At 41.4% G+C, this 24,103-nt stretch overlaps 1 protein-coding gene across 3 annotated transcripts in view; it reads left to right on the plus strand.

Moving 5' to 3' along the window:
- LOC136835671 (crossover junction endonuclease EME1-like) overlaps positions 1–24,103 on the plus strand; it is a 172,081-nt gene that overhangs the window by 117,631 nt on the left and 30,347 nt on the right. For 2 of the 3 annotated variants that reach the window (XM_067099505.1, XM_067099504.1), the window contains exons 10-11: positions 12,553–12,741; positions 15,481–23,003. In XM_067099505.1, the coding sequence (XP_066955606.1) occupies positions 12,553–12,741; positions 15,481–15,541 (250 nt within the window). In that variant the 3' untranslated portion in view covers positions 15,542–23,003. Of the gene's footprint in view, positions 1–12,552; positions 12,742–15,480; positions 23,004–24,103 lie in introns of those variants that run through there. The other variant, XR_010852234.1, reaches the window with a different exon arrangement.

Below are 24,103 nucleotides of genomic sequence, written 5' to 3' on the forward strand. Positions count from 1 at the left end.
ATTTCGCTTGAGTTATAGTTGACCAAAAGTTGAATTTTTTCTATTTATCGTGATTTATATGAAAATATTTCAAAACTGATAAAAGCTACAACCATGAGTTATTTTTTGTTGTATTCTACATGAAATTGCGCACATTTTCATATATAAAACTTTATGTAACGACTAATATAAAACGACAAAGTGACGAAAGAATTTCTGAGATGTTCGTCAGAGTTACCGCGCGGACATGAGGAAAAATTTTTTTTCAAAAACTCACCATAAATCGAAATATTGTGCTAGAGACTTCCAATTTAATGCAAAATGAAGGTAAATGATTGACTATTACTAGAATGTAAGAGTTTTAGCTTACAATTGCGTTTTTCGACCATTTCGGCCGAGTCAAAGTTGACCGAAGGTTCAAATGTTTTGTAGTCGACATACGGTACATCCACTCGTCATCCGACAGACAATTTTAGTCGACTTATGATACGTCCAGTCGGCGTTTAAGGGTTAATATGATATACTATCCTTTGACATAATTGCAAGGCAAAACACTGTTTTTTGCAAGATTATTCCTTAGTGAAGTTATTAATAATAAGTATATAAGTAATGTAGGTATACATTAAAAAACTTAAAATTTGTTTCCAAAGAGAGAGAGAACAAAATCGAAAGCTTGAGTAGGGAGACTCAAGTTTTCAGTTTTGCTCTCAATTACAGTGGGCAGTCCCCCGTTTACGTAACCCGAAATAATTGTCGAAAATTGTAAGAAAACCTTACTTTAATCCTTTGTTTATCCTTTGGGTTTCTTGAAAATAATGTAACCTGCATTTTTATTGAGTTTTTCATAAAAAACCCACCAAATTTTATTCTGCTGTTTTTGTTTTTATCCAGAAAATGAAAGGACTTGACATTTTGCAGAACTTGTAAAATCTTGCCTAATTTTTCTTAGGTTTTGAAATGCTAAAAGTAATTATAGCATGGAAATTATGAAAAAATGAAACCTGCATTTATCTATTTTACAAAACAAATTACATGTTTTCATAAAATCTCTCTCTCTCTCTCTCTCTCTCTCTCTCTCTCTCTCTCTCTCTCTCTCTCTCTCTCTCTCTCGTATCTCAGAGAGAGAGAGAAAAAAATACTACTCACCCTCCTGCTAGTGTATGCAAAGGCCTTGAGGTACAAGCTTTGTGGTTGGCTAAAATCCCACCCTTCCAATCCCTCTAGCCAATAGCTTATCGTCATGGAGTCTGCGTCAGAGCAGTAAAAAAAATTGTAACACGACTGTTTATGGCTTTGTGAATTTCCGGGAATTTTAGTACATTTTTATGTTGATATAGTAATCCATATTTCATTAAAGGATGTATACAATAGAGAGAGAGAGAGAGATATGGGTGGTTGGCCTTACTTATATATCAAGAGCGAAATTATTCCTGAATTATTACGGAGAAAGGGAGAATACATTGATATTAATATTTGAAAATTAATAAATTATTTTTTGATAGCGTAGTCGCTGTTTCGTCCTCAAAGGAGTTACCTTCCATGGTCTACCAGAGCTCCATGGTGACCGAACTAATATCAAAGAATTCTCTTCTAATTTAGTTGGTCTTTTGGCCAGGTATTGTGTTGTAATGATTAACATTATAACACATGATGGAGTATATAATGGACTCAAAGATAAGAGGGCACTTTCCCTTATCTTCAGCGAAGCTGAACCCAGTTTTTCCAACGTCAATTAACCTGCAAGAAAGAGAAGTGACTATTGCGCATGCGCATCCGCCCTCTTGTTTACAACTGGGCCGTTAAAAGACCAAGGAGCCATTACCTCTGTTTGGTCCAAAGCAAACGGTTCACGTCGTTACCAGCGCTCCGAAAAAATTTGACTTTTTTCTCCGTTTTAGTATCGAGGATTATGGAAACCTCAAAAATAGCAAGATAAGTGCTCAATATTTACAAAACAGTTGAAAGTTTTAGTTTTAAACTTTTAGAATTTATATAATTTGTGTATTAAAGCCGGAACCCGGCTTGTTGATCGCTAGCCTCGTAAAGCGTTGATTGGTACCTGGTTTCGTGAAACGAAAATTGTTTTAAGTTGTAACTAAATGTTTTAACTAAAAGAAATATTCCACAACTTACTATTAATATGGAAAATCCTTTGAGATTATGCGATGTCTACAATAATCTAGGCAGTAAATGAGAATAATTCAGACTAGATTAATAGTGGATGTTGTCTGTAGCCTATGTACATCCTTGGATTACGTATCCTAAGTGGCCAAGCGTAGAACGAGAACCCTAGGATTAGAAAATAACAATATCTGGGCAAAGTAAATCGATAGCCTAACAATGAGGCTACATATTAGTATAAATTTTTTCCCTTTTATATAAGCCAGTGCACTTTGGCATGAGCTAAATCGACGACTAGCTTAGGCATTACCTTATATCAAGTTAAGTGGTAACTTTTCATGAAACATGCCATTTCTGGACTAAATTCTTAGCCTAGACCATGTAATTAGGATTAGATGAAATCGTGATCTGTGCTAGATGAGATGTAACCTAGCCTTAGGGCTGCATACTAAAGTAGGCTAATTGTGTTTTGTTTATGTAGCCTGGATTGGAGTAAGTTGTAACCTGGTTATAGGGTTACACAATAGTGATTACTGTTTTGTATAGTAAACCAAATGGCCTGGGATTGGATATAAACAACAAACTGGGTTAGACAAATAGTTGAATAATTATAAGGTTATAATAATCTGGATTAAACAATACCCTATACCAGGTTAAGAAAGAACACATAAGCCTAGGGTTATACATAAACAGTATCCTAGCCTAAATAAAATAACCTAGTTTGTTACGACTTGGTAACATATCTGTAAGGTTACATGCTAGTAGGGTCTTGAGTGGCCTATGTCCTTGAAGTTGATATAGATCCAAAACAGGCAGTAGCCTAACCATAATGAGTAGGCGCCCCCTTATAGGGAATATCCTACTGTTAGCCTAAAACAGTGATGGCTGAGTATTAGATGAAAAGGTAGTCTCAGCCACATTAAACAGAAAAAAACATATAAGGGAATTATTTTCTGTAAAGTTTATATCTTTTAAGTTATGAATAAGCCTAGAATAGGTTAAGCAAGAACCGTCTGAGAGATCCTCTATTCCTAGCTTAATGTAGATTAAACTAGAATCATTACCCCAAGCTATACAAAACAGTAGTTTGGGTTAGTCAAACAAATTAGTTCATAGTAGTTAGTCTGAATGGCATGACAATTGGAATTAAAAATTTCACTTGGTCATTGCAAAAGGCCTAGCAGTGTATAGGTAATGCAGCCATGTACAGGTATCAAAACTAACCTAAACCCTAGAAGGTTTAACATAGTTATTTAGATTAATGTATTAAAACTGCACAATTGTAATCAAATTAAGCTGTAATATGAAAACTATATGAGGAACTACAGAAGTGTCCCTCTTTCAAAAACAGTTATACTAACTAGCTTCTGAAAACAACTTGCTTTATATCACTACAGGGCCGCCATTAGGCAGGATCCTCAGTTCAGTATGCTCCTGGCAGCAAGTTTTAAGGACGAAACAGCTCCTTTTAAGCTGTCTCAGTGGGGCCTAGGGTTCAGTAGGGGTGAGGAGAGGGAGATTATCTTCCCGGCAGAACTCCGGCAGCAGGTATTTAACCCTTCCTCTGAGTAACATCAATGTGTGGGCCAAAACCCATTAACATCAGTCGCCAATACCTCCCAGGTTAACCCTGTGGAGGAAATAAAGGAATCTTTACATGGAGTTCATATTCTTATTTAAAAAATATGGAGTGAACATTGCCATCGAAATGGCCCTGCTGAACCCAGAAGGCTCGGGGACATAAATTTAAGCTAGCCATGGAAAAAACCTCACAGAAGGAATTCTATTCCCCGTGCAGCTATCATTGCTGAATAGGATCTTTCCCCCAAAAGGGATACTGGGATCCACCTAACTCAGACTGAAATGTCTACTTTTTTGGAAAGGTATAGTAACTTGCCCAGGACCTCTGCCCCTTCATTAACAGGCTGTTACAGTTTAGTTGCTGAAGCTCAGTTAGATTGGCTCCCCCAAAAGGGAAACACAGTTTATGGCAAGCTCCCCAAAAGGGATACACAGTTTATGGCAAGCTCCCCTAAAAGGGGTAGCATTTTCATGCAAGCTCCCAAAAAAAGGGATACACAGTTTGCGCCATTTGATCATTTCTGTAAGAAAATTGAGTTTTTATTGACCTGTACCCCCAAAAGGGATACACAGTGTGCAGCAAGCTCCCCCAAAAGGGATACACAGTTTGCAGCAAGCTCCCCCAAAATGGATACACAGTTTGCGACATTTGATCAGTTCAGTAAGGAAATTGAATTTTTATTATTGACCTGTACCCCTAAAAGGGATACACAGTTTGCAGCAAGCTCCCCCAAAAGGGATACACAGTTTGCAGCGAGTTCCCCCAAAAGGGATATACAGTTTGCGCCATTTGGTCAATTCCGTAAGGAAATTGAGTACCTTCAAAGATGCCCTTGCCACAGAATGGCAATATATAAGGGACATGAAGCATGATTCTGAAAAGCAAAGTCAGTTAGTCAGTCATGTACACACCAGAGTGTAAAAGTACTACATCCTGTAACCGAAAAGTGAGTGTAGATACAAATGCTGCCCAAACAAGGTCTGATTTTAGAATTCTGACTAGAAACAACAATGGGTCAGTTTGGAATATAGAACTTCAGATCAAAACATAACAGGGGCTCCAATACTCACCCCTGATGATACTGATAATCCTTGGTGAGATACCTCAGTATGCACTTTCTCTCCCAATGGCAAGTAGGTAATTAATGAGAGAAAAACTGATCGAAGTTGTAAGTGTAGAATTTACAAATGGCAGCATTCCTTAATACAGAATGGCACCTGGTACCATCCTCACCAGACTTGGAGAAACCACCGCTTTCTTACCTGTGCTTATAGTTTTAAAAACTAATGAAATCACCCTTCACCGGGTCAATGAAAAATGGATCTCTACTGCCTTTTTGAATTAGACCCAAGTTGCTCACCAAGTAGCCTCATCAGAATTTTATGCTAGGCTCCGACTCCTCAGCATTATAACCTGTACCACCTTGCTGGAAGTTGCCATCTTAAAGCTTCCAGAACATCCCAGGATAATTTTTGCTGTTGAGGCCAAAAGTCTTATGAGAACCCAATGGAAAGCACTCTTTGACTTCCTAGAATGGCACATAAAATTGTGAATGGAAGCATTGGGGAGCTCCATCAAATCACTCCAGTGTCACTGCATTGTTACATTCTAACCCCTTCTGTAAGGACCTGTTAGAGGAATCTATTGTGGCTCAACTCGATGAGCATGCCTACCAACAGAATTGTACAGTGTACGCTCTTCTGGGAAAAGAGGAATTCAAGGAACAAAGAACCTAAAATTTCCCTTTACCCAACCCCAAAAAAGGCTCACTGTGATCAAAAATCATATAAGCCTTCAGTCACCCCAAAATTTTCCTCAAAAAACAGTTAGGTGGTCAGAAGGGACAATTCCCTGCAAAGGGACAACAGCAACTTCAAGGCCATCCTTTTTCACAAGGTCCAAAAACCATCCCATAGAGGGAAAAAGGGAAAAGCAACACCTGGAATGTCTATCAAAGGTGAAGGCAGAGGAGGAGGCAGATACCAAGAGGAATTATATTGGCTAGGGGTCAGCTTCGATGACATCACAGACAATGGAAGTTTTCCGTGTGGGGGGACAGAAACTTGCGTATATGCGCCACCAAGTATGTCTCTTCAATGTCCTCAAAAGGGACTCATCCAAAAGAAGAGTGATCCTCAACCAATCGACATTGAACAAGCACATTGTTGGCCGAAAGTTTTTTGATGATTACCGTTGCCTAAGTACATTGAATCATTTCAAAAAAGGGGCTCGGGCAGTATCTGTGGATCTGAAAGATGCACACTGGCACATCCCTATAGCCTTTCCCTTCCGCCCCTTCCTAAGGTCCGAATAAGGAAAGATACGTACAGATTCAAAGTCATGTCCTTTGGGGTAAACATTGCCTAAAGAATATTTGTCAAACTAGCAACGGTATTCGTTCGAGAACTCAAACAAAAAGATCTGGGGGCCCACAAGAAAAGAGTCCTTGAAAAACTTAAGAGCAATGGTCAACAGACTAAAGTACAGTCAAAAGGTTTTATTATAAATTTGAAAACATCCTGCCTCATGCCCAGCAGACACTTTCAGTGGCTGGGACTGTGTTGGGATACTCTTCACGGCATGTTGTCTCTCCCCATCATACTCAAAACAGAATAAGGCAAGTCCTCAAAAGGTTCCTTGCGCAGCCCAGAGTTTCCAGATGGCAATCAGAACGCGTGATGGGCCTGCTGCAGTTCTCGTCAGTAATAGGTCCAATACATAGATTGCAACTAAAAGTGTGAACAAAGTCTGGCTATCTTATGCAACAAAAAAGATGCGAGACAGACCTCATCAAAGGATAAAAAGAGTTGGGGAGATACTTCGGCTTAAATTTGGAAGGAATCTCTGGTGAAACAGGTCACCCAGACTCCTCCATCTGTATGAGTGACAAACTCACAGATGCCTCGTTGACAGGTTGGGAGGACATTGGGAGGATTGTCAGGTGGCAGGGAGGTGATCAGCTACTCAGGAATTGTTATATCAAGTTCTTGGAGCTGATGGCTGTCTTTTTGTCTCTTAAAAAACTCAAACCTCTAGAAGAGAGAGAACATAACCACAATATCCTACATCAAGAGGTCTGAATCACATTCACCTCCTCTCAATATGGTAATGTTAGCCATCCTTCAGATGGCGCAAGCAAGGAAGTGGCACATGTCTGCAGTTCACCTCACAGGGGGTCTCATTGTAATAGCAGACTCTCTATCAAGGAAAACGACAGCCTCAACAGAGTGGATGTTGGACAGCCACTCTTTTCAAATAATAGCCAACATGCTTCCACAACCGGAAGTGGACCTGTTTGCCACATACCAGAATCACAAACTCCTGATGTATGTGTCTCCAAACCTGGACAGTCAAGCAACAGCAAGAGATGCCTTTGTCAAGACTGGAACAAGGGAAGGACAAAAATTTTTTCTCCATTGTCCCAGATTTCAAAGGTTTTGAGCAAACACCCTAGCACAAAAAGGGCGGATGCGCTTCTAACCTTCATAGGAATAGTGTACTTAATAGCCACAAATTGGCCAAACAGGCATTGGTTCCTGTTACCTCAACAACGGACAAAAAGATCATTTCTACTGTCGTCTGCTGTTCTATCCCAGATAGTAGGAGGGAAAGTCTCTCCTTTCTAAGCCGAGACCTTCACTTATAGATTTTTTAAAAATATCTATCGTAATAATTACTCACTCAACATTGCTAGGTACCTAGTGCAAAAATTACGGACTTCTGTCCAGCATTACCAGTCCGTTTGGAAGATATGGTTAGATTATATCCATACTGAGAGCCCAGTTGAGATTTCTATATAGAAACTATATTTTTCTTATATACCCTTTTGAAGACAGATGCCTTGTGGTTACAACAATCATGACATACAAGGCTGCATTAATGGAACCAATTGCTTTACGGATTCGGGATTGACTCCAGTATAGAAGTTGTCACTTCCCTTCCGCAGTCTTTTGCTCTACAAAGGCCCACTCCCGAAAGGCTTCCAATTTCTTGGTCCCTGGACAAGGTGCTTAGACTTCTATCAGCCCCTCAGTTCAGTGGACCCAATACAACCACAACTCACAGGTTATAAAAGGTGATCTTGATTGCATTAGCATCAGGAGCTCATACAGTATTAGTGAACTGGGCTCTCTTAGATGGGGACGATGCATCATGCAAATAGCTGACCATCAATTATTATTGTCCCCTGGCCCATCATTCCTGGCCAAGAATATGAATCCTATAAAAAGGAAATCCATTCTTATAAGAAAATTCAATTTAGCAGACAGGACATTATGCCCAGTTCAAGCACTTAAGGTTTACCTAGAAGTCACGGCAAACACCCCAGAAAGTCCTATTTTCCTACACCCTAGCACAAACCAACCACTCTCCCTACAAAGACTGAGAATGTTTGTAGTGTTTTCTCATTAAAAAGGGAAATCCACACACTTTCCATAGGTCACATGATGTTAGAAAAGTAAGTACATCTTTGGCCTTCTTCAGAAATGTCTCTTTCAAAGAAGTCTCTAGATGTATAGGGTGGTCATCAGTTAAATCATTGCCACATGTTCGAACAAATTCGACTACACTGCGTATCAGTAGGTGGCATAGGTAATCTTAACCCCTAGGTGCTGCGGCAGAAAACCAGGGGTCATATTGACTATGAGTGTGCTAACTTATCGCTGGGAGATGGGTGACAGTACTACAACAAAACCCAGCATGCTTAGGTAAGCCACTGTAGAACTACATCCTAAAATGTAAGTTCGTGCATAGTTTCTTGTTCCTTGGTATCAAAACCTGAAATGCATTTGGAATAAAGAATGGGACTTGAACTCTGTGGCTTGACCTTGGACTGGAAATGTTATTTCCTTTGGGGTGTTGGGATTAAAAAGCGAGAGCTTAAGCCTTTTTTCGTCACCTGTCAATTTCTTTTGTAAAGCTCCTTTGAGGACGAAACAGCGACCACGCTATCAAAAAACAGGTTTTGATGTAGGAAAAACCTATTTTTGGTAGTCGCTGTCGAGTCCTCAAAACCCTCCCACTTCCCTGACGAAAAGGCATGGGATTTGGGCAAAGGGATCAACCTGCATTGACCAACAGAGAGTAATGGCTCCTTCGTCTTTTAACGGCCCAGTTGTAAACAAGAGGGCGGATGCGCATGCGCAATAGTCACTTCTCTTTCTTGCAGGTTAATTGATGTTGGAAAAACTGGGTTCAGCTTCGCTGAAGATAAGGGAAAGTGCCCTCTTATCTTTGAGTCCATTATATACTCCATCATGTGTTATAATGTTAATCATTACAACACAATACCTGGCCAAAAGACCAACTAAATTAGAAGAGAATTCTTTGATATTAGTTCGGTCACCATGGAGCTCTGGTAGACCATGGAAGGTAACTCCTTTGAGGACTCAACAGCGACTACCAAAAATAGGTTTTTCCTACGTCAAAACCTGTTTTTTATCATAAAAAAGCTGTTTTGTGATTTCACCGGATTTTAATGTAAAATATTATTGAAACCTTAATATTAATATTTGAAAATTAGTAAATAATTTTTTTATCATAAAAAAAGGTTTTGATGCAGGAAAAACTTATTTTTGGTAGTTGCTGTTGAGTCCTCAAGGAGTTACTCTTCCATGAACCCAGTTTTCTAACGTCAAAACCTGCAAGAAGAAGTGACTATTGCGTATCTGCATCAGCCATCTTGTTTTCGAAAGGACCAGGGGGCCATTACTCTCTGATGGTTAATGCAGGATGATCCCTGGCCCAAATCCCATGCCTTTTCGTCAGGGAAATGGGAGGGTTTTGAGGACAGTAGCAACTACCAAAAATAGGTTTTTCCTGTGTCAAAACCTGTTTTTTGATAGTGTAGTTGCTTGCTTCATCCTCAAGGAGCTTTACAAAGAAACTGACAGGTGACGAAAGGCTTAAGCTCTCAAATTTTGATCCCAACAACCCAAAGAAAAAGCATTTCTGGTTCGAGGTTAAGCCACAAGTGTCAAGCCCCATTCATTATTCTAAAAAACCCCTAGAGTTATGGTAACAAGAAACTAAACACGAACTTATGTGTTTAGGGTGAAGTTCTGCAGTGATGTACCAAAGCATGCTGGGTATGGTTGCAGTAGTCACACCTTCCCCAGCGATATTCAGCTTACCCACCTATTAGGAAGACCCCTGGTTTCCCCGCTGTAGCGCCTATGGTCAGGACTAACCATACAACTTACTGATACACAGTGTACTAGGTGAATTTGTTCAAGCTCATGGCAGTAATGTTTTAAGAGTACTTGTCTCTGATGACCATCCTGTACATTTGTAGACTTCTTCGAAAGACACATTTCTGAAGAAGGCCAACAGAAGTACTTACTTTCCTAATATCATGTGACCTAGGAAAGGAGTGTGGGTTTGCCTTTTTAATGAGGGACACTAAAATTATTAATCTTAGCCCTTGTAGAGAGAGTGGTTTATTCATGCTAGGGTGTAGGAAAATCGGACCTTGTGGGATGTTTGCCGTGACCTCTAGGTAAACCTTAAGTGCTTGAACGGGGCATAATGTTTTGTCTCCTAAATTGAATTTTCTTATCAGAATAGATTTCCTTCTTAAAGGATCCTCATTCTTGGCCAGGAATGATGAACCAGGGGACAATAATAAATTGGTAGTCAGCTGTTTGCAGGATGTATCATCCCTGTCTAAGAGAGCCCAGTTCACTAATATGAGCTCCTAATGCTAATGCAATCAAGAAGATTGCCTTTTGTGTTTCTTACAAAAGTTTGTGCCCATTGTGTGTGAATTGGTCCATTTACCAATGGTTTTTCTGCATTCAAAGGAAGGTTTGCAATCATTGTGCTCTCAAGATTATGGCAGATGCCTCCTTGGACTCTTCCATCTTGAGCTCAAGACATAAATTTCTTCGGATTAGATTTCCATGACTAAAATACCTACTTTTCAACCCAAGTGCATAATGTTAGGAAGCTCAAGACTGTGTCTGATGTTTTGATTCCTATTGAATTTTCACATGCTACAGACTCACCTCCTCAGAAATCCCTTTCTTTAGGGGATTCCCAAGCCACTCTTCTGAAAGGGATTTTTGTTTAGACTCAACTGTCTCTCCCCTTGGTCTCTGGCTTTGTGCTTTTTTCTGGTCCTCCAGCTTTGTCTCCACCTGTGCCCCCCTCCTAAAAGCTTATGCCATCTTTAGATATCTTGAGGGCTGTGGGTTAATGTTATGTGGATTATTTGAAGAAGAGCATGTTTCAGTATTTCAGAATCAGTTTATGGTCATCGGTGGTTCACCTGTTTGTGAGTTAACTGCAGCCTTTCATTTTCAGCATAATTTTCAGTATTGCCTACTTTACCACCTGACAGTCTCCTGTGGTGATTACTTTATCAATACTGACTACCATAGGTCCTGTGACACTCATCAAGGCCTCTTATCCTTGCTGACTGTGACCTTGACTACACTTGTGGGTTCAACTGCAGCCTTGGCATTGCCTGTAGTCATGCCAGTAGTTTTGATTCCAGTCCTTTATACTATCTGCTTCTTCTGATCTGCCTTGGAGATGGAGTTATGTTCATTGACAAGAGTAGGCGCTTGGTGCTGCATGTAGTCCCTGTTAGCCGAAAACTCACTATGTGTTGAAGATGTGACTAGGAACTACTGTCTCATCCCTTGGACACATTTTCTGCCTTTCGTAATCACTATACTTTCTGTAAGTTGGCAATGTGATGATGAAGAAGAGAGATGCAGTATCTAAAAACCTCTCCAGTCTTCTTTTCTCTGCCAGCCCTTGTGCTCTCTGGACTTCCTGTCCCTTGGACCCAGATTTGTTCATGGAAGACTTGGTCTGTGAGTTAAGGGAGAAGCTGCTATCACTGCCAAGGACACCATCTTTAATTTTGGTGCCTTGTCCACATCATCATCTTTCTCTAAGACCTTATTAACCTTGATCTTACCATGTCAGTATCAGAGTTCCTTCACTTTGCAGCATCAGCATTCATTTTCAAACTGCCTCCCAGCCACTAAGTTCTAAGTTGTCCTTTCATCCCAATGGTTGTGAAACACTTCCACTAAAAGTTTCCAGGCAGAACAGTAGGAGGAGATGAAATGCTGCTGTCTACACTGGTCATCTTGCTTGTCTGGGCCAGTCTTGAAAGGTTTTGGATTTTTCCACCCTATACTTGACCTGTCACCTTTAACCAGAGAAAAGGAGTAGTCTAGATGAGGAGGTACCTCCAAATCAGAGGGGAGACTCTCTTATCTCTGGACCTGAGCAATGTGGTGGAGGCAGGTGTTTCACTCTTGAGCCCTTTACTTTAGTAGGATCCATGGCCACCTGGGCATATCATCTGGGTCTCAGTCTCTAACACTGTCTAGATGACTGGTTAGTTTTGGCTTCTTCTTCTGAGAAGTTGGAGGGCAATCTTTCTGGTGCTGTCTGTGTCCTTAGGACTTTGGGTCAACTTCCATGCAGTGTTTGGCTCCAACCAGACCACGGAGTTCTGGGGAGGGTAGGCTCCTGTCTCATAGCCTTCTCTTTGCACTCCTATTTCTGATCTTCATCCTCACTCCTATATTGTGGTACAGGCTGTTTATGATTAATGGGTTTATAATGAGCAACTGATATTGTTACAAGGTAAAACATGTTGTTCTTATGAACCCATTAATCCTAGCACTCTTTGTGGTAGAGGATGGCTCAGAGGAATGAGGCCTTCACGATGATGGAGCATGATCTGGGCATTTGCAGTAGGGTTTTTTGTCTTTTAGGATTTAACAGGATGTTGCTTCTGGAAAGCCATTGAATGGAATAAGGCTATTTATGATTTATCGGTTTGTATGAACAATTTTTTTTTGTAAAAACATATTTTCGTGATACCAGTAAAGCTATTACTATTTTAGGCGAGAAAAGGAAGACTCCACCTTTTCTTGGTTTGCTGAAGGAAGCAGCATGAACACAGTTAAAGTGGATAAGGCTGGTGTTGGATTGTTAAAGCTCTGGCGACAACAGCTGGAGCAGTTCATCAATGTAGGCAATGAGGTTGCACAGGCAATTGTGAGGAATATCCATCACCTCAAGCTCTGGTTCAGGTAAGATTCCTCTAGTCATGCATGCATGAGGTTATCATGGAGCTGATACATACATATTTATTGTATTTCATTTTTGCTTATGTAAGCTTGTGTGTGTGTATGTGCTTTGATTACTACCATAATTGTCATTCTGTCAACAATAAGAAAATTCAGACCTTAACATGTGAACTGAGACACTTCAGTTATTATTTTGCTTACTTTTACCTCAGCAAGTGAACTCTGTATACTTATTTTAATATAAAAGCAAATTTTTCTGTGTGAAATTTTACTGAAAAATTATTACCCCTCCTTAATGTATTTTCAAATTATTTTCCAGTATTTTTTTATCTTGCACTGTAAAACCTTTAATACCACGTATTTTAACTTAGTTTTACATGTAAGCTTCTTTCTAGGAATAATCTGTTAATACCACCTATTTTGGAGTATACTGTAAACAAATTTCAGAAACCTGTTTAGTATTCATTTCATCTTGAGTTATATTTTGTAAGTTAATTGATGAATGTAATTTCTTTTGTGAGTTTTCATTGTATGGGTGTTGTTTTTGTATGAATTTATTACAGTTTTTCCTCATTCTAAGCTTTAGTTTGTTACTGTAGTTTTTAATATAGTCATACTTTTGAATCATGAGTATCTTCAACATTCTAGAACTAAGGAAATGTATGCATGAATGGTGGTTTTTAATATTCCTTGAGTTTAGGTGCTCATGGAAAGCTATTTGACTGAAATTTTGAAATTTATCTGGTTTTGAATTGAAATGTATCTGGTTTTGAATTTTCTTTTTCATTTTCATCATACTTTATCAATCCCAGGCAAGAACAGAGTGGATTTAAACTGAAGGTTAGGGTGTTTTAAGTTTTCTGTAAAATTATTGTTAGCTTTCAGTCACAGAGATCTGACGCTTGAGTCTTCAAAAGCCATATTATTAAGTAGTTTAAAGACTCTCCTGAAGGATTTGTCCTTGATTGGGAAATGAAAATTCAAGAAGGTAAATAAGTTGAACAGCTGAGTAGAAAGAGACCAGGGGGAATAAATAAAAGCAAAGGGCAGAAAGGAATGGATTTGGGGTTGAATGGGTGCTACTAAGAACTTTTGGTATCATCTGTAGTGTACTTATTTAAGTCACACTGTAAGCTGTATCTCCCATATATTATTGTTGAGCCAACCAGATAAACCTTATAAAAAAAGCAATATGACCAGAAAAGTGGTAAGACTATGGAAGAGAGATTTTACTAAAATGTGAAAGTTAAAGGGGAACAAGACTCCTTGAACATTCTATTAAAATATTGAAGTTGGTTCAAAGTAAGAGGAATAGATCATGCCACATGTTTGTGCATCTTCAGAGGATAAATAGTGCAAAGGAAGAGGTTACTAGAAAGACTTGAGCTACTGACATTACTATTCCATTCTGCAGGAATTAAGAGGGAAGAGAGCAGCAGGTGTATCAGAAGAATATGAGATAAAGTTTGTGTTCATCAAGATTCAACCCTGAGTACTCTGTGATTTATCCTGGTTATATAGGAAGCTGCAGTTAGTGCAGAAAGGGAGACCTTTGGGGGCTACTAAATGCAAATGGTCTAGTGTTGCCATAAAAATTTTGAGGTAGAGGTTGATGACTTGTTGAAAAGATGGAAAGGTGGAATGGAGAGAAGTGAAAATCATAAACAAAACAAAGCTTATGCTCACTTGATTGATTAATTCATGATTTTCATGTGTCATGACTTTATTGGTAACAGGTGAGAAAGCAAAATCTTAGTTCAATTAGGAAGTGGCCATGTGGGTGCAGAAAGGTTACGTGTGTTATTTGATATAACAACGTGTTACAAGAGATGCTGAGGATTGCAAAATATACATGAAGTTTTGGATATCTAAATTGTATAAGAAAAGCAATTGGCTAATAGAAATTTTAGATATCAAAAATGTATAAGAAAAGCAAATGGCTAATAGATGTTTTGTATGCCTAAACTGTATAAAATAGCAAATGGCTAAAAGTGGTAGGTAAAATATTGTTGTGTTGGAAGGGTAGGCCTTGGAAGTTGTAAAACTTTTGAAGGTTGGTGAGTATGTACTGGAATACAAAGCAGTGTTGAAAATACAAAAAAAAAAACAAAAGAGTAGCAACAGCTTAGATGAAGTGGAAAGAGATGGCTTGACTACTTGTAAATAGCAGTATCCCAATACATAGCAGACAGAGCAGAAACTTGTTATGTCCATGAGGCCTGTAAGATTTAATACATCAGAGACCAAGGTACTGAAAAAAAAAAAATGGTGAATTTTAAAGGATATGATTATAGAATGCTAACTTATGATCAAATTGCAGCAGGAATGTATTACAAATAAAGTTGAAAGAAAAGTGGTGTCCAGCAGTTGGACAATAGACTCTGATCTCAAAGGTTGATGTGGTTAGGTCATTTGATGAGAAAAGATAATTAACATTTTGTTATGATCGTAGCAGATAGGTAAATAACAGGATGAAGACCAAGGAAATCATGGAATAAGGACAGTGTTGGACACTGAAACCAGGTGGGAATTTGGGTGGAAAGTACACAAAACAGGGCATGGTGGAGAAAAAATATTTTATAAAGGAGACAAATTGATGTAAAAATATTTATGATGATGGTGATGCATGTAAAGTACACATGTAAGAAAATAGGTTTTTCCTGATTAGATTTAAAGTCGTCTGTGTATTGTTTCTATATTACATTATGATTAAGTAATGAACAACTGTCATTTATTTTTCAGGCTTACAGGCATTCTACTTCAGAAAAAGAAGCATCCCACTTGCTTGCTGATATTCCTGTGAGACGAGGTATAGGGCCACTTGAATCTACTCGACGTATTGGACCAGAGCTGTCAAAGAAGATACATTTATTTTTACTTGTACAGATCCCAGTGTGAACTTAGGACAGAAAACATGATTTATGTAAGAAGCAATTACTTATGTGATTATCGCTAACTTCTGAATGCTTATTTTCTGTAGTAGTATATTGTTTCCCTCAGTTAGGTTTCCAAATGTTTTATACTAGGCAGGTTGAACTGACAGGATGATTTTATGTACAGATACATGTTCTTCATTTTTAATTGGGAAATGATAATACTTTACATATCCATGCATTTGTTCCTACACAGTATATAAACTGTCTGTCCTTTACATTAGGAATTACCTTTAGCAAATCTGGAATGGCTGTTTAACTTTTGAACAAGGTAGTTAGGCAGTTAACTACCGTCCAGTTGGCAGGAGTTTGTTTTCGGCCGTTGAGAGATGTGACCTGCGTCTCCTCTCTCTGCCTAGCTTGCTGTTTTCCCAGTGGGATCTTTCTTTTTTTGTGATTACTTGCTTGACTGATTGTATGCTTGTTATTTCATCATTATGCAAACCCACAAACTATCTGAGCCTGGGCAGAAGGGCAGTGCCTTACGTGTATGCCCTGGTGTTGACGGTAAACCGTGCACACACTTCCGCTCAAATATCGCTGTTGACCCTTATGTTCTCTGCACCAGTTGCAGGGGGCATGATTGCAATCTTAATTCTACTTGTAGTGAGTGCTGTTCCTGGTCTCCTGTGCAGTGGGTGAAGTTTACCGGCAGGAGGCAGTACAAAAAGAAGGCATCCAAAGCATCGTCCAGTGATTCACACCGCCGACTACGCTTTTGGTTACCGACCCTTCTTCGTTTCTTCCTCCTGCTAAACTTCCTCGCCTGACTGTCTCTCCTTTGGGAGCGATCTCCTTCATGATCTTCATGTGATTCATCAGGTGAAGATTGTTGGGGGAGAGGCTGGCGGCGAGAAGAGGTTACCTCCCCTAACCCAACTTTGTCTTCTTCAGGTCAGGCAGACAAACTCAGAGAGACTTGGATCTCCATGGGTCTCTCAGGTGTTCCTTCAGTACAAGATCTAGTCGTGCACCAGATTCCTCGCATACCTGAGCTTCCAGTGGTAATACATGCCTCTGTCACTGCTACCACCACTACAGTGACGATGTCGGCGTTTGCGAAGACAACCACCTCCATTACCATGCATCCAACCCTAATGACACTGGCTGTGGTGGATCATACTGCGCCACATGCTCCTGCTCTGAGTTACACAATAACGCTACTGCCTGCTGTTCCTGTCGTGCAAGCTGTTCCCGCTGTACCTGCTGTGCATGCTGTTCCTGCTGTTCCTGCTGTCCCTGATGCTCCTGCCGCTACCTCCTGCATGGTGGACCAACTGTTGACTGCGATTCTGAAGAAGTGTGCAGGAAGAAGTTGCAGAAGAGGTCTCATAAGATGTTGTTGTGTCGCCTTTGTCTTCATCTTTGTCTTCGTCTTCTGCTGCCTCCTTCCCATCTTCTGACGCTTCGACAGCTGAAGAAGAAGAAGGTTGCTTCTCCCCGTAAGAAGTCCCATCACAGAGGCTTCTAAGGGATTTGTTGGTCTCCCCACAGAGGTGGCAGTTGGATCTCACGTTGGCTCTCCCAGTCTTCGGACTTTGGGGGCCATTTCCGAAGACGCTTCCAAGATTGGTGATGTGCCTGCCTCCTCCCAAGTTTCTTCGGGTAGGAAGGGCTCCTGTTGATCGTCCTGGACAAGATACAGACGCTTCGGGTGCTCGACAAGATCGAGTCACTCTGAGTACGCGGGGTTCGCTGAAACCTCAAGTACCCCAAACCAGTACTGGAGAGTCTGCTTCCCGGTCTGGCTTAGGCTCAGGATGAGAGAAGGTGTTGAAGCATGCAGGTGTTTCTTCACCTCCTGCCAGTACTTCATCGAGTACTCGGCCAGGTTCCCGACCTAGTGCTCCGGACTCAAGGGTTCGAGCACCCGGAGATGCAACAAAGAGGTCCCCTTCTCAGTGTTCTTTCCATCAGGAGGCCTTGGCCTTGAAGAATACTGGAGCACGTTGGGAGGACGGCACAAGTTCACGCCCAGGAGTATGCTATCACTCTCCTAGACCCGTGCAGTGCCACCTCGGGTTGGTGATTGCTCACTGCCTATCTCTCCTGCCGGTACTTTCAACAGGACAGGGAGTGGTCAATCCCCCCCTCAGCTATCACCTCAACTTCTTGGGGTTACACTGGGAAGCCCGAGTCAGACAGGAGGTGCTCCGATGGGAACACCTCTTCCCAGCGAAGTCCCACCGCAAAGCCCTGCACTCTAGGTTCAGTTCTTGAACCGACCTGGGCGTATGCCCAAAGGGTTGAGGGTGGATCAAATGGGCCTGACAAGGTTCTCCCTCCTGCAGGGAGAGTAGATCGGGAGGACTGTGCCCTGGAAGGACTCGAGGGTCCTCTTCCCAAGGACTTGGACACCCCAAGATACCGAGGACCTTTGCAGAGATCATTGCGCTGATTCATCAGCACAACGATCTCGGGAAAGGGGCCATGGCCACTTCTGTGGATCATCCCTCATGCCTCGAATCTTTTGGTGTCCTAGGAGTGAATCCAAAGCTTTGTTGGGGCTGCTGCAGTCCGAACTTTCCGAAGGAGTACTCGAGCAGGTGAATTCTCTGGTCTCTGGACAGGAGAATTCACTCCTCTCAAGTCGTTCGGAGAAGCTGCTTCCTCCTCCTCTGCCTCACAGAAGCGTTTCTACACGCCCTCAGAGAGGTCTTCGCTGACTAAACAGGCTGACCTGGACCTAGTTCATCTAGGCCCGGGTCTGTTGCTGCAGCAGCTTACTGTGGAAGGGAACTCTCTCTCGCCGCAGGAGGCAGCAAACTGGAAGCTACCGCCATGGCAGCACTCCAGGGGCAGTCTCCTTGTTGGATCTGTGGTCCCTCACAGTTTCCAAGGTGGCCGCCTCCTTGGGTTCGATTACCTCTTGGGAGGACTCTGTCTTCGGGATACCGTACCATTCTGGAAGTAGGGCTATTTCCTACCTAGCCCACTGGACAGCAAGCCTATGGGCTAACCTGGTGTTGAAGAGGAGGGACGCCGTCCTGAATATGATCTCCAGGTTTGTAGGACCTGAGTCAGCTCGGACCCTTAGGAATGGACCATATCTGGGTTCTGCCTCTCTGTTTCTTAGAGACATGTCGAGCATAAAGAACACCTTGTCCACCAGGCAGTGGCTAAGACCAGGTCTTCGCACGCCACTCACGAGGGTCAAGCTAGCACTTCCTCACTCCCTAAGAAATCCCAGGCTCAGAAGGGTGCCTGAGGAAACACCCAGCCTTCTTCTTCCTCTGCCAAGAAGGGAGCGCAGCTGTGCCATTTCAACCCTCTTTCCAGCCTGGAAAAGGGGGCAAAGGAAGAAGAAGGGAGGACGCTAGGGGCGGCATTTCCCTCCAGCTGCTGCCATTGGTGGGGAGGTGCCTGTCGAGCCATTGGGCAACATGCCAGTGATATGGACCAGAGACCTGAGTAGTTGATGTCCTTCGGAAGGCTATCTACTCCCCTTCGAGTCTCAAAGACCCCTCACCAATGGCCCAGCCCATCTCCTAACCTACTTACCCAGCTCACTGAAGGATCTCACCTTCTAGGAGGAGGTGCAGGTGATGCTGAAGAAAGGTGCTGTAGAAGTTGTAACAGAGCGGTCTCCAGGTTTTTACAGCCATATCTTTCTCATAGAGGAAGCCTTGTGGAGTTGGAGGTCGGTCATAGATCTCTCTCCCTCGAACCAATTCGTTCGCCAGACTCGGTTCATGATGGAATCGGCATGTACTGTGCTTACATCCATCAGGGAGAACAACTTCATGCTTATAGTGGACTTGAGGGATGTGTATTTTCAAATACCCATCCATCTGTCCTCTTGCAAGTATCTACACTTTATCCTCAAGAGGACGGTATTCCAATTCAGGTACTCTGCTTTGGGCTCGGCTGCCCTCCAGGTGTTCACACAAGTGTTCACCCTTGTCTCAGCTTGGGCTCATTTGCATGGGGAGGTGTCTGATGAAGTATTTCGACGATTGGCTTGTCAGATGCTACAGGACAGAGATCGACTCCTCAAGTTTTTCATGGTGAATCTCGAGAAGTCTGATCTCATTCCAAGTAGAGGATAAAGTACCTGGGCATGCTGATAGATATGGCAGCAGAAAGAGTCTTCCCTTAGACTTGCATATCAGCAAGTTCAGAAAAACAGTGCAGTCGTCCTTTTCTCGACAGAAGCAACCAGTTCGGCAGTGGCAAGTCGATCTTGGTCACCTGTCTTCCTTGGAGAAGCTGGTCCCCCATGGGTGGCTTCACCTTTGTTCTCTCCAGTGGAGAATGAAGTTCTGGTCCCAGGCTCGAGATTCCCAGTCCTTTCTTATTCCCCTCTCGAGGGAAGTAAGACAGGACCTAAACTGGTGGTTTGACGACAGGAACCTCATAATAGGAGTATCGCTACATACTCCCCTCCCGACATGCTTCTGTCTCAGACGCTTCAAGCGAGGGATAGGGCTCACATCTGGAAGAGCTGCTGGTTTCAGGTGTGTGGGACTGAAACGACAAGCACCTTCACATCATCATCTTGGAACTCAAAGCAGTCTTTCTGGCTCTCCAAGAGTTTCAGGATCGAGTGATGGGACACTCAGTGGTGTTGATGGATGACAGCACCACAGTAGTGGCATATGTCAACAAGCAAAGGGGTCTTGGATCCCTTCTGCATCAGTTGACAATGCAGGTGTACGAGTGGGCAGTAGCTCACTCGGTACAGCTGTCAGCCAGATACATTCCAGGCAAGATGAATGTAGTGGCAGACAAGCTCAGCCACCAGGATCAAGTGATAGGGACAGAGTGGTCCCTTCACACAGACATTACGGAAAGGTTGTTTGAGGTATGGGGTGCCCTTCCATCAATCTGTTTGCCACCTGGCACAACAGAAATCTCCAGGTATTCTGCTTGACCATACCAGACACATGGGCCACTGCTGATTCGCAAGATAATCAACAGAATCAGATCTCAGAACGACCATGGTTGTTCCTAAGTGGCCACATGCCATTTGATTTTTGGACCTGCTGGCTCTACTTTCCGAGGCACCGAGAGAGATTCCTCCCAGACATGACCTTCTGTCTCAACCACATGTAGAACAGTTCCTTCAGGCAGTGCATTCTCTGTGTCTTCATGGCTGGAGACTATCCAGCATCTATTGTGAGCGAGAGGCTTTTTCTTGCTGCACAGCAACAGAGATGTCTGGGTATCTCAGACAATCCTCTGCAGCGGTATACCAGGGAAAATGGTGTTGTAGAAAGGGTCTCTCTTTGGTTGGAGCCACTATCCAGTAGGTAGCGTACTTCCTCGTCTTCCTTCTCCTAGAGAAGCTTCTCTCTGTCTAAGCTGTGAAAGGCTGTAGGGCCACCCTAGGCCTAGTTGTACAAGGAGTAGATATATCCTCCTCACTGGAGATTTCTCTGCTGATGAGAAGCTTCGAAAGGTCTCGCCCACCCAGGGACCTCAGGCCCCCTGAGTGGGGCATGACTTGTTTTGAGGAGCCCGACTCATGCACCGTACAAGCCTATACGAGAATTGTCAGACAGGGATCTGACCCTCAAGACCGTTTTCCTGATAGCCCTGGCATCGGCGAAGAGAGTAGGCTAACTTCATGGACTTTCCTTCAACGTTAAACACTTAAGGGGATGGGGATCTAATGATCCAGACGAGATGCTATGTCCTGTTAGAGTGCTGCAGTGCTATCTCAAGAGGACTCGACATCTCTGGCTTGAGTGTCGACGACTCTTTGTTAGCACTGGCTCGTCCAAGAAGGTGTCCAAGAATACAGTCTCTTTCTGGCTTCGTGAGATAATCAAGAGGGCGTACTCTGCTGCTAGTAAAGACGACACCAGTGCGTTCCGTCCAAGAGTTCATGAAGTCAGGGGCATTAGTCCACCCCTCACGTTCCGGTTCCTCAGGTACTGTCGGTTCCTCAGGTACTGAAGGTGGGAGTGTGGTCATGCCAGACCACCTTCATGTCTTTTTACCTTCGGGACATTGTCCACAAGTCCTTGGACATCTTGACCGTGGGTCCTGTGGTGGCTGCTCAACAAGTTGTTTAGCTTACCCAGTTCCTCTAAGAGGGCAGGTTGCATCTCGCCTAAGGTGTTCGGTTATAGAAGAAAGCGTGTATCTGTGAGTGACTGGCCTCCCTTCCTCTCCCTTCTTCATTCTCCTTCACTCTCTCTTTATGGGCAGAGCTGTCAAATGCTGGAACTGGCGAATGACGCAGGTAAATGTCACATTGCGCTCCCATTCTACTCTATGCTTAGACTTATAGAAGCAGTCCTGCCCCCATTCTCAAGCAAGGGGAGAAATGGGGCCCTGACAATGAAACAAACCCAATATTTATATTTGTTTATTGTCTCCGACTCAAGGATTCTTCCTAGCCCTTCTTCGAATGATGTCACATTTTTCCCACTCATTTGAAAAGGCCCAGAAGTGTGACAATTGAACATGCATTTCTTACACTCCGTTCAACATCTCAGAGGTGCTGAACTCTTCCTTGCTCTGTTCACCCAGGAAGAGAATCCAGGTGTGGCGAAATCCAGTCAGTTCAGAGACTCACTCAGATTCCTCCCTCCAAGAAGTAAGTCTTCCTAATGTAAAGGACCGACGGTTTGTATATTGTGTAGGAACAAATGACAAATTTTTAAAGTAATTTGTATTTTTCCTAACTATACAAAACCTGAGAGCCTTTACAGTTTTATGTCACCCTCAATCTGTTACCTTGGCTGAAAGGCAAATTGATATGTTTACATCTGGCGTGGCAGGACTCCGCCAACCGGACAGTAGTTAAATGCCTAACCACCTTGTTCAAAGTCAAAGGGCCGTTCCAGCTTCACTGGAAGTAATTCCTAATGTAAAGGACCTCAGGTTTGTTTAGTTAGGAAAAATACAATTTACTTTTAAAATTTGTCATATATATTTACCCTTAGATGAAAAGAACCCTACCTGTATGTGCTGGTTAATAATAATGTTAAATTTTGAAAATGGACATTCATGATTCTGAAATATCAGTACTTCTGAAAGTTTGTGTAAAAGTTATCTTAACACTAGTTGGGAAACAAAAGTATCTAGTCATGCATTTTGCCTTACCTCTGCATTCATAAGCTATTAAAAACGATGATAAGAAATAGGACACTAGGAAGGCTGTTATAGAGTTCTATGAAAAGAGTAATAACTTCTCAGTGCATACCACTATGATGAAATGGGAGACTGCTGTGATAGAATTTATGGAACCAACAAAAATTGTTAACTATATTATTTCAATCTAAGTACTATTACTTTACTCTTTGAAATAGTTTTTAAGTAGATTTTGTAAATACAAACCGTTGGCTCATGTACTAATGACTATATTAAAAATGGATGATCATGTACCTGTTTCAAAGAAATCATGGTGATGTTACTCTTAGATGAGGGATCCCACTTTACAGACCTGAGAATCCCTCATCCCTTGTGCTCCTTACTTATAGCAGCCTGTCCAGACCTTGTGAACTCAGTAAGAGTGAAGTCCTCCTGGTAACAAAAGCTGCTATATTCATGTAGACATGAATATAACAGCTTGTTGTATTCATGTTTACAAAATGAAACGTGACAAAATAAAATTTAGGCATCAGGACCTAGAAGAATAGGAGGGAAGGATAATATAGTCAACCCCAGTATTTGCAGGGGATAGGGACCACAACCACCCATGAATAGCTAAAATCTGCAAATAATTGACACCTCCCTAAAAAGATGCTGATGACTGCATATTTTAATAGTTCAAACACCAAAGACCACTCTAAAAATGCTCATAACTGCCTATTTTAATACTTCAAACACCAAATATACCTTAAACTATAATTCTAAAACACTTTAATATTTCAAAGTCATCTTACAACATTACCCATAAAAATATATGGCTTACAGCTACGTGTGAAAATAATGAATGTACCCCTCTACTGTTCAGTCACAGCCATTTTCTCTCATTATATATATATATACTGTGTGTATATGTATATATATATATATATATATATATATATATATATATATATATATATATATATATATATATATATATATATATATATATATATATATATATATATATATATATATATATATATATATATATATATATATATATAATATATATATATATATATATATATATATATATATATATATATATATATATATATATATATATATATATATATATATATATATATATATATATATAATATATATATAATCAGTAAGCTACAAACGTCCTATAATATCCAATTCGCTCTACCTTGGAAATAATATATTTTCATATATGTTAATGAAGGGGAATTTTTTAGTTGATAATAAGTTTGTCGTCTCGTGGGGCTCGAACCAGGGAAGACAAGAACTCAGGACTACAGTGGACGCATTTTTTAACCCACGCTGCCAGCAAGTGAGGTGATAAAAAAAAAGTCATATATATATATATATATAATTATATA

The sequence above is a fragment of the Macrobrachium rosenbergii genome, chromosome 55 (assembly GCF_040412425.1).
Source record: "Macrobrachium rosenbergii isolate ZJJX-2024 chromosome 55, ASM4041242v1, whole genome shotgun sequence".
NCBI lineage: Eukaryota > Metazoa > Arthropoda > Malacostraca > Decapoda > Palaemonidae > Macrobrachium > Macrobrachium rosenbergii.